We start from the raw sequence: 15000 nt of genomic DNA, 5'->3' as shown, positions 1-15000 counted from the left end.
CTACGAAGCTACGAGGATATTTTTGTAAACCAAAACAATTTTATAATCAATTCCCATTTTATAATCTGCACAGCTCACATTTATTGGATGTATTGGATACTTTTATTCAAAAAAAAAAAATTTGATTAAAGCATTAATTATTATGACTTAAAATAAAATATAAACATATTGAGTAGGATATTAAGGATGTTCTGTTTAGAACAAAATTGCAATTAAAATATTACTAAATAAAAAAAACATTATATTATTACATTTTATAATAGAATATTCATAATTTAAAAAGTTATTATATTGCTATACGATGTAAAAAACAACATAATATAAATAATATAACATTTAAATTGCGTACTGTATAAAATATAAATATAATTAGTCGTATAATAAAAATAAATGTCCATAATTTACATCTAATTTATTAAGTTATAATGGTAAGTAAGTTGTATAATATATATATATATATATATATATATATATATATATATATATATATATATATATATATATATATATATTTTTTTTTTTTTTTTTTGTTAATGCTTAGTTAACGTTACACCTTTGCTAATGCTAGTTTTTGAAAATGCGGTTCGTTTTTAATATTCGTGTCAGTGCATTAACAAACACAACTTGTGATCTTAATAATGCATTAGTAAATGAACTATGAATAATAAATGCTGTATGTTTTATTCCTTCCTAGTTCACGTTAACTGGAGTTAACCAATAAAACCTATTGTAAAGTGTTCCCGCAATAATTCAATAATAACACAGCATTATATTAGGTGCTCTAAATTATATGTAGTGCAATAACTTCCTATTTTTAAATAGAATATAATTGACAATATAAGGATATTTTTGCATGGAAAGTCAACCAAAATAGCGACTTTATTCAGGAAGGAAGGAACCCTTTATGCACCACCGGTCACAAAGGTCATATCATATAAAATGGAGGTTTATGCATCATCTGAGAGCTGAATGAAAAAGCTCGGTTCGTTAGGATAGGACAATATTTTGGCTCAGATACAACCATTAGAAAAACTAACCGCTCGTCTTGAACTTCTCAGCCACGCATATTATAAGTTTTAATATATTTATGGCAGATTTACTAAATATCTCCACGGGACAGTGATTTTTAGCATAAAAGCTGTTGCTTCAGGCTCACATATAATAATGGTTTAAAGAAACTTTTTTGTTTGCAATGTGTTTTTAATTCACACGGCAACCGTATACATTATAATTGGTCCAGGCTGTTGTTTGCTCGTTTTTTTTCTCGTTCGTCCTGTTTTTGAGGTCAGGTGACAAACACACCGAAGGATTTGCATGTAATTTGCATTTCAGGTTGAATCATTTCCAGATCGCGTTACAGATCTGTCTTATTTGCATGCCGGATGATTAATAATATCTCCAGAGATCAGTCAGAGCTTATCACATACTTTACTAGGTCACAAATTCACTACAAAAAAAATAAATTAATAAAAAAATAAATAAATAAATAAAAAGATTATATATATATATATATATATATATATATATATATATATATATATATATATATATATATATTTATATATGTATTTAATAATATAATGAATTATATGATTATTAATTATAACGTTTTATTACTATATAATACAACACAACATATAACTATATTAAGTATTACAATTTTGTATAATAATGTTTTATGTTATTATATAATCTAATCTCCATTTCCATTTTATAATCTAATAATTATAAAACTAAATATTTATAATATTACAATATAATATAAAATGCCCTATTACTATAATACATATTATTATAAATTCTTATATTAGGTATTAATAAAAAAATATATTATTAGCAATCATAATATGTCATAAATGTGAGTTGTGGAGATTATAAAATGGGAATTTTATAAATCAATTCTCATTTTATAATCTCCACAGCTCTCATTTATATTAAGGCATTTATTGGATACTTTTATTCAAAAAAAATCTGATTAAAGCATTAATTATTAAGACTTAAAATAAAATATAAGCATATTAAGTAGGATATTAATGATGTTCTGTTTAGAACAAAATTGCAATTAAAATATTACTAAATAAAAAAAACATATTATATTCCATTTTATAATAGAATATTCATAATTTAAAAAGTTATTATATTGCTATACGATGTAAAAAAAACAACATAATATAAATAATATAAAATTTAAATTGCGTACTGCATAAAATATAAATATAATTAGTCGTATAATAAAAAATAATGTCCATAATTTACATCTAATTTACATCTGAAGTTATAATGGTAAGTTGTCAATATTTATATATATACACATTTATATTTTTGTTAATGCTTAGTTAACGTTACACCTTTGCTAATGCTAGTTATCGAAAATACAGTTGTTGTTTTTTTATCCGTGTTTAGTTAGTGCATTAGTGCATTATTATTAGCGCATTAACAAACACAACTTGTGATCTTAATAATGCATTAGCAAATGAACTATGAATAATAAATGCTGCATGTTTTATTCCTTCCTGGAGTTAACCAATAAAACCTATTGTAAAGGGTTACCGCAATAATTAAATAATAACACGATATTAAATACGGCATTATATTAGGTGCTCTAAATTATATTTAGTGCAGTAACTTCCTATTTTTCATAATCTCCGTTTTCCAAACGATGTTCCGAGTGCTCGTACGTGTTCACAGAGAAGGGTCTGTTGAACGTCTATAAACACCCGAGGCCTCGAGCAAACACCGACGCCGAAGAACGAGCATCAGCAAACAAGCAAGCACCCTAATGATAAATATTTCACCCGTCTGACCGGACAGATGAGCGACAGTCCGTTAAAGTTCAGTTAGTCAAACGGGAAACCTGCGGCACCTGTTCACCTGCCTCTCGCTCGCAGCTGAAGAGGAAACCTGGCGTCGTTCGGCTCGCGCGCCGGAAAGCACCTCGCTCGTTCGATCTTTCCAAAAGAGCGGTTTCTCTGAAAAGCTGCTGTTTTCAGCTTTGCCTGATCGGGATGAAGTACCTGCTTTTTCCTGCCGATATTACTGACGTCACTGCGCTTGTTTTATACATCTTTTTAATGAAATATCTTCATTATCAAGGCTTTGGCAACTACATGTAGAAATATTACATTGTATCTCTTTGCTCTTTTAGTGCAACGCTGCTTTTATGTACCTTACTGGATGTTTTGGTACGGTTTCAAAGAGAAGCGTCCACCGAGCGGCGCTAAAACGCCGGTTCAATATGTGAGCCCTGGCACATTTTTATTTAACTGATATAAACACGTACTGCGGCGATTCAGAACCGAAATATCTGTAGAATTTAATGCTCTGGCACGTCGGAAATCCAAGCCCGAAGCTACCCGATGGCGTCGTCGAACGCAAAGCTGATATAAAAACTCATTTGTTGATGCGACCGTGTCATTTCCGCTTCCTTTACGCGGATTTGAACCGTTTTGATGAACTGCAGTCGCACTGGATTGAACCTCTCTGTGAAAAGCCACAGATATGAAGCTGGATACGCGTCGTGATAACCTTCAAAGGCACCGGTTTTCAAACGTCCCAGCATATTAATATTGTTTCACGCAATTGTGCGAAATGACGCTTTGTTAATCGAAACTTGTGTGAAAAGGAATAAAGGGTTTTACTTCCTCTGAGCGTTCATTTCTTGGTGAAACCGCAGTGATATGTACTGTATTTCACGTTTTGCTAAAAAGTGCGCTATGGTGCGTTTATGCCATGAGGCCAGCTCGAAATATGATTTTACGAGTGCACGTGTGTACTACGTTAGCGTGCAGCAAAGCAGAGTGCGCATTTTGTCTAAAAGAAATCTGAATAAAAAGTCAATCACAAAAAAAGCTACTGCTTCTTTCAAAGCGAGAAAGGCGTCTGGTCGATGGATGCTCTGCGGTGAATGGGTGCCGTCAGGGTAAGAGTCCAAACAGGTGATAAAAACGCCACAATAATCCAAAGCACGCCGGTCCAGCGGCCGGAAAAGACCAAGCTAATCAAGCATTAGGACGTATTCGTAATCCATCTCATGTCCTGGTCTGAATCAGGAGAGAAATCTGCACGGATCAGATCTGTGGCTTCATGGACGTTTTCACCGGAGGAAGCGCTATTACGGTATTAAATGCTTTAATGTTCAATTGTGCCTTTTGATGGACTGGAGCGGTTTTTATCAACTCTCATTCTGACGGCACCCATTCACCGCAGTGCATCGATGAGACGCTGATGCTACGTCTACCCGTCTACGTCTTTGATGCACCGAGGGTGTGTGCATTTTCATCAAATTCTTACTTCTTGGTGACTAATTCCTTTAATCTCAAAAAGCAATAGTTAAAGTCAGCAGCGCCAAATGTCTGCATGAATACGGTGCGGCGTTACACAAGCGACATTTGGTGTCTCAGATGTTCCCCGAGCCTGCCGCTCACAAACCGGCCAACGTCGAATCCTCAGAAACAGCAGGGTTGTTCTCCGTTTGTAAAAGATCGAGAGCTCATGCGCAAATTTGCGAGATCCTCCTGATCGATGGAGGGATTATTAAATGCGTGGCCTTTCCCGCCGAGCTCCATGAGACTGAGGACAATTCAGATTCAGAGACACAGCTTTTGTCTGCAAGCATTCTGAGCCACGATACGCTCGCTAACACACACACACACACACACACACACACACACAGCGCATGAGAATGACAGAGAAGTCTGATTAGCATCTCATATACCCTTCCCGGAGAAAACAATCCCAGAAAGCGTTGCAGGCTTACTGAAGCAATTCATTCAAGAGAAACAGGGATTCATTCAGTATTAAAAACAGACCATTTTATTACATGATTACAATACAATGCAACATTATATATTATTAGACATAATCAATTATGTACCGATATCGTACGATTTTAAAATGTTACATAATCCATTTCATTTTTATGATCAGTAATGTCCATAATAATGAAAACATTATGAATTATAATATAATGTCACTATATGATATATTATTGGGTATTAGAAGGTATTAGAAGTATTTGTATAATTGTATAATATGAATTCCATTTAATAATTAATTAATTAATTAATTAAAACATCATTAATTGTAATATAATAATAATAATAATAATAATAATAATAATAATAATAATAATAATAAATTGTATAATATATGCATTTATATATGCAAATATATGCAATAATGTCAAAATTATAATAATAATAATCATAGTAATAATAAAAAGTATAATCACTATATTTTTACTATGACATTATGGACATTATAATATATTATCATATAATATAATATTTACACTTTTGGCAGATTTATTTATAATTTATTTATTTATGCCTAAATTACATGTGCATAATATAAAGTTAAAGTCCGATTTTTAATAATAATAATAATATAATATATATATATATATATATATATATATATATATATATATATATATATATATATATATATATATATATATATATATATATATATATATATATATATATTTGTTTTTAAATATATATATATATTTTTTTTTCTTTTTGTATTTTTTTATGAAAAGTATTTAAGTAAAAAACTAAGTTTAAACTTAATTTAAGTTAAAAACTAATAATAATAATAATAATAATACATTTAAAAATATATATATATATATATATATATATATATATTTTTTTATGAAAAGTATTTCAGTAAAAAATAGTTTAAACAAAGTAAAAAAAACAACAACAACAACAAAAAAAAAAAGTAAATTGTAAAATATTTACCAATAATCCTGACCCGGACTGTATCTATAAGTTAGGTACTGTACCAACAGCTTTACGGCATGCTGACAGAAATCAATAGTGAGTGAGGTTTCCACAAATTAGTATATGCATAACCCACATGTTCATGTTGTAGCCTATGAAGAGCATTCCAAACCAATTATGAGATTCCATCTCAGACTGCTGTGTTAGAGCTGGACAGACAGCAAGGCAGCGCACTAGGATTTGGAACAGAGTCCTAGTGTGTGCTCCGCTCCAAAACCTTACTGTCTGCACTCCTAAAGGAGCAGCCCGACTGCAAAACATTGTAAGGTAAGTGGTTGCAAACTATTTATTCTAGCTACACTTAAATTAAAAAAAGCGGCAGGTATATTTGCAGCAATAGCCAAAAAACGCATTGCATGGGTCAAAACGATCCATTTTTCTTTTAAGCCGAAAATCACTAGGATATTAAGCATTCATATTAACGTTCCATGAAGATATTTAGTAAACATCCTACCATAAATACACGAAAACGTAATTTTCGATTAGTAATATGCATTGTTAGGAACTTCATTCGGACAACTTTAAAGGACATTTTCTCAACGTTTAGGTTTTTTGCACTCCGAGACTCCACTTTTTCAAACAGTTGCATCTCCGTCAAGGAGTGTCCCATCCTAACAAACCAAGCATCAATGGAAAGAGCATTTATTCAGCTGTGTGATGTACGCTGGGGACGTCAGCTGACAGACGCGCTCTGCCCTCGTCCCTCGACTCTCCGCGCCGGCCAAACAAGGCAAAGATGGCAACAGACTCGAGCGGGGCGAGAATAGAGCCGGCTCTTCACGGTCAGCTGCTGCCAGGGGCCGCAGGAGCCCGGACACATGGCCGTCGCAGCGAGAGCTCAGCTGAGAGGAGCGTGAGTCAACAACCCCGAGACGTAACACAATACCGTACACGCTCTAAATCAATTTATTACAAATGAAGCAAGGCCTCACGAGTCTCATCTGCTCACCGGGGCCGTATTTATGTGATTAAAAACCACTAAAATATATTTCGGTTCAAAATAGCTGTTTTCTATTGTAATGCAATGTAAAATGAATTTAATTTTTATGAAGCAATGCTGAATTATTCCCATGTGCCACAAGGCCAATCATTCTATTATGCTGATTTGCTGCTCAAGAAACATTTGTGAGCATCATCAGATTTTAAACGCCTAAAATAAAAGTCCTAAGATAAAAGTCCTAAGATAACTAGCTACTACTAACTAGTTCAAGTAACAACAGTGCCTTTTGCAGTAACTAGCACTAATCATTTTTCCATGTTACCGTTATCATCCAAAAACAGCTTGTTACTTAGTTACTTTTAATGCATCATCCAATATATATATACACATATACATATATATATATATATATATATATACATATATATATATATATATATATATATATATATATATAGGTATATGGGTAGATATCAAGCCACATAAACCAGTTAATGAGATTAACGCAACACTTTTACTTAAAAGTTCAATCCGACTGCATTCCAAAGTGAATTTTGGTCAATGAGGCAGAAATATATTGTTAGCATGTAAACATGGTCCCTAATGTTAACGTGAATGACAACTAAAATGTTTTAGTTGACTCAAAAAAAAAAAGTAGCTAGCAAGCTATTTCAATTCGAACCAAAACTTGTTTTTGTACCGCGTGACACACACCGAGAAAGGCCAGGATTACACGACTAGCTTCAGAAGGTGAAAACAAAAACTCCGAGCAGATTCACGTCTCAGAGCGTGGCTTCATCTTTCAAGATGTTCGAGAAGTAATTCGGATCAACTTCATACGCTGGCGAAACAAAAAAGTGGGCGTCGCACATCTAGTCATTTCTAGAAATGAATAATTCGGCTAGTTCTATTTCTGCAAGACTGAAATGACTGTTGGCGAGATTAAAAGGTTAGGACGGAGGACTCAAAACAAGAGGCTAGTTTCTGCCTACTTTATCATTTATGAGTAAAATTGAGACTGGTTTTAAATCTAAATAAGTACTGATAACTGATTTTTCATGAAATGCACTTGCACTGATAAAAATATAGGTTCTTGGTTGCATTGATGGTTCCGTGGAGAACCTTTAACATCCATGGAACTTAAGATTCATCATTTTTTTGTTTTCCTTTTAAATAAAAACACAGTATGTGAAAAGCTTTGTGGAGCCTTTATTTTAAAACCTGTTACATCCTATTTAGATTTTGAGCTTCAGGACTCTAAGTGTTACATAAAAAGCATTCAACTGATTCCTTTAGAACCTTTAACTGTTACTTTCCATTCCACAAAAGATTCTTCAAATTTAAAAAAAAAAATAAAAAATCTTGTCTTAAATAAACATTTTGGAATGTTTGATTTAAATAGTGTGTACTGAACATTCTTTTTAGAATTAATTTTTTTTTTTTTAGAATTTTCGCCCCCTGGACTGTAAATATTACAAAAAAATAGAAAAGAGCCTTAAAGAACGTCCACAGAATTTTTCCGATTTAAAAAAAAAAACTATTTCTTTAAAAAAAACTCAGAACCTTGCACGGTGCACTCAACATTCTTTTGAGAGTCTGTTTTATCTTTGAATACTTTGGCTCCAGGATGTAAATGTTAAAAGGAAAAGCGATTCCTTAAAGGAACACTCCACATTTTCTGGGAATAGGCTCATTCTCCAACTCCCCATGAGTTAATAAGTTGAGTTTCGCTGTTTTGGAATCCATTCAGCCGATGTCCTGGTCTGGCGACAGCGCTTTTAGCGTAGCTTAGCATAGATCATTGAATCCGATTAGACCGTTAGCATCGCGTTCCAAAATGACCAAAGAGTTTCAATATCTTTCCTAATTAAAACTTGGCTTTTCTATAGTTAGATCGTGTACTAAGACCAGCGGAAAATGAAAAGTGGCGATTTTCTAGGCCATGGTTCGGCAGCAAACTTCCCTCGTTATTACGCAGAAATGGGAGCACAGCTCTAAGTCATATCGGCCTAGATAATCACTTTTTTTATTTTCCCTCAGCCTAGTACACAACATAGCTACAGAAAAGTCAAGTTATCAAATAGCAAAAATATCAAAACTCTTCGGTCATTTTTAAACGCGATGCTAACGGTCCAATCGGATTCAATGATCTATGCTAAGCTACGCTAAAAGAGCTATCGCCAGACCCGGAGACGGGCTGGATGGATTCAAAAATGATAAAACTCAACTTATTAACTCGGGGAATAAATGAATGAGAATGAATGAATTAAAAAATGGAAAAAAAAACTTTCAGAACTGTTTAAAGATAAAGCATTCGATTGATTCCTTGAGGAGCATTTAACATCCACGGATCTCTCCCATTGCACAAATAGTTCTTTAGATTTAAAAAACCCCAAAACATTTCTTAAGTGAGAAAAACACCCTTCGTTTCTAACGTTTTTTTTTAAACGCCTCTTTTTTTTCTCAGAAGCATTTAATGGTTGGCCCCAAAGCTCCTCTCCCAAAAGCAGGCCTACCTTTAAGGACGATGGGGTCCTTCCCTTCCCTCCGCAGCGACTCTAGAAGCACGTGCAGAGGCTGAGACGGCGTCAGGCGGCCCGGGTCCACCGTGCTCTCGTCGTACACCACCAGCTCTTTGGAAAAAATTCCCTTGAAGGAGTCCTTGCTCTGACGGCAGGAGATGAGGTCCAGGACGGTGATCTTTCCCTGCTGGAGCCGGCGGCGGCTGATCTTGTCCGAGCAGTTGATGTGCACGGCTCCCCGGATGTGGCTCTTGTTAAACTCCATGAAGGGCCGGCAGTCGATGATGACGGGCACCGGCCCCACCGGGTGGCCCAGAGGGCAATGCGTCAGCTTCTTGGCGAGCTCGTTGGGGTGGATGACCCGCATGCCGCCCCGGCTCACGCCCGAGGTCAGGCTGGGAGCGCTGTAGGCCTCCATCGGGACGCCATAGCCCAGCCCGGAGTTCAGGTTGGGGCTGCTGGCGCTGACCGGGCCGTCCTTCTCGTAGGTGCTCACCGTGCAACAGCTGGCACTGCTGCATCCACACGTCAGCGAGCGCGTGGAGCCGCCGGACGAGGGCATATACGCCTGGATCTTCACCACGGTGGTGCTGCTGATGACCGTCGACTGGCCGACGGTGCCCACGGTGGCTTCCAGGTAGCTGGTGTCCAGGCGGAGTCGGAGTTCCTGAGGTCGTATAGGCCTTGGCAGCGCCACCACAATTCTGTCGTCGAGAGGAGAAGGAGGCATGGAGAGACCACAGAGGGCTGGCACACCACGGAGAACTCAGATGTCCGCTCGGGCCGCAAGCTGATCGCTGGGAGACACGACAGAAGCAGAGATGGATTTAAAAGAGGAAGGGACGCTTTGCATGGAGGCCACTGAAGAAAACTCATGTGCACTTTAAAAAAAAAAAAGTGTTTAAAAGTAATAGATTCATAAAGTAAAAATAAATTAGATCATGACATGATTTATTTAATTATGAAATATTTAATTTTGTATTTTTATAAAAATATGTATTTCTAAATCATTTTAATAAGGCACACTTTCAAATTGTGGCAAATAAATCAAATTAATCAATTCAAAATAATTAGAACATTTACAAATAATTAAAAAAATCTTTTAATTTTATAATAATTATTTTATGTATTTATTATTTTAAAAAAGTTTGCATTTTGAAAAGAAACTTAAATAATAATAAACAAAATTAACTTGACGCCTTATTTTTATCGTTAAAAATAAAATACAAATAGATAATATACTATATATCAGAAACGCAGAAGACGGTGAAACTGTTGTCAAGGGACACGTGTGAATGCAATGAAAAAATGATACTGTTAATAATAAAATATAAAATAACACTATTAATTGTTAATTATTAAAATAAAAATAATTATTTAATAAAATATTCATAAAAAGTACAATACAAACAGATATATATATATACTGTATATATATTTTATATATTTTAGCTAGTGGTAAGAGTGAAACTGGTTTAAGAAAACAGGACTTTTAGAGACAAAAGTATCAAAAATAATAAATAATAAATAAATGCAATACATCAATTTTGTTGGGTGCTTCCTCATATCAAGACCTCATTTAGTTTTAAAAAATAAGATAAGATGATATACAAAATTACATTTATGAACTTAAATTAAACTATAAAACCAAAATTTAATAGTTATAAAATAGTAATAAAAAAATTAAGTATACTGTATAAATTATCCAACCAGATGATGGGATGGAATGCAAATAATTTTAATCTGTTTGAAAAAAATATATAAAATACTTAAAATATTTAGTGATTTATATATAAAAAAATAGTTACAATAAAAAAATGTATTAATTTAAAAAAATAGTAATTAATTATATGGAATGCCCTGTTTGTAATAAAAGAACATTTACATTATTTAAAAAAATGAAGCAGATGAGAGAAACATTTAAAATGTTCAGGAGCAGAGTTGGGAAACGCGAAGCTAAAGAAGCATTTAGAAGAATAAAGATCCCAGGGATGTTCTTCATGGACGGAAGCTTTATGTTTAAGGCTGTGTTCTCACACAGGCCCGGGCTGAACCCGCGGGGGCTTCACAGTCATGTTTAGGGGAACCCGCAGAAACCAATATAAACCATATTCAATCAGCAAAACGTGCCGGTGCCACGAGAACTTTCACACCGACGTGGTTTCGGACCGATTCCTACAGGCTCTCATCACGGGAGCGAACCGCTGACCCCGTTAAACTCGAAAGAGCACACAGCAGCCCGTTCCCGAACACGGCATGTGGACGTGCTGGGAATAAAATATGGAAAGGTTCTGCATCTGAGGCTAGACATCATCATCATCATCACCATCATCATCATCATCATCATTATTATTATTTCACGCGCTGACAATGCGTGCGATTTACAGACGGGCTGCTTCGCGCGGCGCAGGATGCACGGGAATCAAGTTTGCATCTGCATCTGCATCGAGCGAAACCCGTCCTGTAGGTCTACACGGGGTGAGGGCGCTCCGCTGCTAAACTACTCTAAAGAGTGAGACGCGCTCCTCAGACTCACGTGCGAGCGGCGTTTGTCGGCAGCGCGTTCCTCCCGCCGCGTGTCGATCGGTCTGAGCCGCTCAGCCGGTCCCGGCGCCGGAGACCCGCAGCATTTTCCTCCCGCGCCCGCTTTGCTCTCTCTTCACTGATGGAGTTGGAGTTTGTAGCGGCTCCGCGCTAGTATCACTTCAGACTGACGCGCGCCCGAACCAATGGGGCTCCGCGCCGCCGAGCGAGAGCCGCGAGACGGGAGGAGGCGCAGGGTGATGTCATCGAGAGCCAATCAGGAGGGAGCTCGCTCAAAGCGGTTTGAAGACGCGGCACGCGAGTGTGAACGCGCCGGAGGAGAAAAAAGAACGGGAATCAGTTACAATAAGTGCAATGTGCTCGGAAATAAGAATAATTGATAAAAATAATAATAAAAAAAAAGAGAGACCGGACACAAGTGTGAATGCGCTAAAGTAGTAATGAATAAAGAATTTAAAGGAATTCATATAAAATAATTATATTGCCGTGAAAATAAAATTGCACAATGAAGTAAAAAAAAAAAAAAAAAAGAAAAAGAAAACTGAACGGGTATAAATAATTTTACTGTGTTAAAAAAAAACAAAATAAAATAAAAATATATATATATATAAATTAGCCAATCATAAGAGGGCGAAACTGGTTTAAAGAGACACAAGACAAGTGTGAATGCACTAAAGCATTAATGAATTAAAAAAGTATAATAGATTAGAATTAAAATAAGAGAATATATTGGTGTAAAAATGCACAAAAAAGTAAAAAAAAAAAAAAAAAAAAAGAACGGGAATAAATTAAAATAATTATACTGTTAAAAAAATAAAAATAATATATATATATATATATATATATATATATATATATATATATATATATATATATATATATATATATATATATATATATATATATATAATTAAATACAATAAAAAAAGCAGAAAAATAAAGACTTTTTTTAATATAAAGCATGTTAAATGATACAAAAAAATTAAACAAACCATGATAAAACTTTGTGCAGTGTGAATTTTGTGTAAAAAGCCCCAGACAAATAATAAAAATTGTTAAAATATAAACTAATTGACAAAATATAATAGTAATAATAATAATAATAATAATAATAATAATAATAATAATAATAAATATTGAAGAGTCCTTCAATAACCTAAAGGCAAAAATCTAAATAGTCCTAAGACAATATTAGTAAAAACTGTAATAATTTACAGTTCATACAAGTTCTGTAACTAGCATGATATAACGCATTCAAATATCATGAAACTGTGACTCATGCGAGCAACTCATATCTGAACATGAAATGACTTATTAGCGAAGGTTATCATGTGATGAGTCCCAATAAAGCCCCTGACAGAGGTCTACAAGAGCTCGTGTTCTCACTCAAGGGCCACAAATATTCTCTCGCGTCTTCGTGGTGCAACCGATTCATCGGTGATGAATCTGTGAACACGCGAGATTTGTTCGTGATCTCGCGAGCAGTGGACGGCGCAAACGGCTTCTCCTAACGCACGCCTCGTCTGAAAACACCGGGCTCGTTTTATTGCCCCGGTATAAGCATACAATTATATTTAGACGCGCGCGTGTGTGTGTGTGTGTGTGTGTGTGTGTGTGTGTGTGTGTGTGTGTGGCAGCGGAAAAACCGACGTCATGCGGTGTGATATTTAGGGGCCTGCAGAACAGGAAACGAACAACCACTTCCTGTTTCGCAGAGGTGTTTTGCCCGGGCCCTGTTTTGTCACAGAACTCGTTTCATTAAACCCAATTAGACTTTAGTTACTGAAACGCAGTCGTTTGCGTGCGATTCAGCGTCGTTTAAAAGCAGTGCAGTGTTAAATATTGTTAAATATTAATTAAAATAATGATAATAATAATATTTAAATATGCAAACGCGTGCACAAGGCTCGTCAAAAGTCCAGAATATTTTTTTAATATTTTCTGAATGTTAAATAAAGTACAGTGAAGTATCGTCACACTCACTAACGTGAATTATTCACAAAAAAACAAGCGCTATTTATTTCACGACGCTTTACATTATTACCTTAATTTGTAATTGCGTGTGATTTTGAAAGACATCACGCAAGCGTTTATTGTGAAAACGTAATCTTTAGGGTCATTATAACTATTTAAAAATATATATATTATAAAAATACGTGTGTATATAAATAAAAATATGAATGAGTTTATATATACATATAAATTTTAAAAAATATATATGTATGTGTATATATATATATTAGATTTAATTGACTACACTAAATATTCTGAAAATATTTTTTAAATAACTTGGCTAATCATAGTTTCAATTCAGATTCACTAAATTAAAAAGTATGTATTTGACGCTGATGCTTACTATTATCATGCAATAAAGATATTTTTTTTTGTTTTTCCAGACATATTTTGCATACGTCACATTATCGGTAAAACATTTTATAGCATTTTAATATAATTTACGCCGATCTACACATTGCATTATTTATTTGTATTTTTTTATGTTTTTAAAAACACTAGTCGGACCACAAAAGTTGCATTTGTAGTGAAACGGTGAAAAAATATAAATTTGAACAAAACATTTTTCCAAATGTAAAGACATTATTTATTTTGGCAAAACGTGACCTAGACGTGTTTTTTCTCTCCCTCCAACCACAAAAACTTTTGGACATATATATATATATATATATATATATATATATATATATATATATATATATATATATATATATATATATATATATATATGTGTGTGTGTGTGTGTGTGTGTGTGTGTGTGTGTGTGTAAGAGTCGACTGAAGCCGCCTCCTCTGAGATCTCTGAGTATTTCTTCTTCATGATTCAGAGCCCGTGAACATCTTGCTCAGCATAAGTGTTGTTCAGATGGTGATGAGCCACAGAAAAGCTGCTGCACGTGACGGAGACGCCGTCAACACCCTCTCCAGACCCCGCCGTGATCACAGCCATCTGTCTGCCGTCAGGACGCCTTTCGTCTGCTCTGAGCAGAAATCACGCGGAGTTCAAAAACAAAAACTAAGTACAGCGTATATTTCATATTGCATAGCTGAAAAAAAAAAAAAATTAATAAAATCTGAATTGAAACTATGATTAGCCAAGTTATTTAAAAAAATATTTTCAGAATATTTAGTGCAGTCAATTAAATCTAATATATATATATATATATATATATATATATATATATATACATATA

At 34.4% G+C, this 15000-nt stretch overlaps 1 protein-coding gene across 1 annotated transcript in view; it reads right to left on the bottom strand.

The window, feature by feature from the left end:
* Positions 1–11967, bottom strand: part of dusp10 (dual specificity phosphatase 10) — a 17089-nt gene extending 5122 nt beyond the window's left edge. The window contains exons 1-2 of the mRNA XM_043219897.1: positions 11788–11967; positions 9246–10048 (exon numbers count right to left, since the gene is read on the bottom strand). Coding sequence (XP_043075832.1) covers positions 9246–9981 — 736 coding nt within the window. The 5' untranslated portion in view covers positions 9982–10048; positions 11788–11967. The remainder of the gene's footprint in view (positions 1–9245; positions 10049–11787) is intronic.
* Between the last annotated feature and the right edge of the window lie 3033 nt (positions 11968–15000).

The sequence above is a fragment of the Puntigrus tetrazona genome, chromosome 20 (assembly GCF_018831695.1).
Source record: "Puntigrus tetrazona isolate hp1 chromosome 20, ASM1883169v1, whole genome shotgun sequence".
Classification (NCBI taxonomy): Eukaryota; Metazoa; Chordata; class Actinopteri; order Cypriniformes; family Cyprinidae; genus Puntigrus; species Puntigrus tetrazona.
This window is presented reverse-complemented; position numbering and strand designations above follow the sequence as displayed.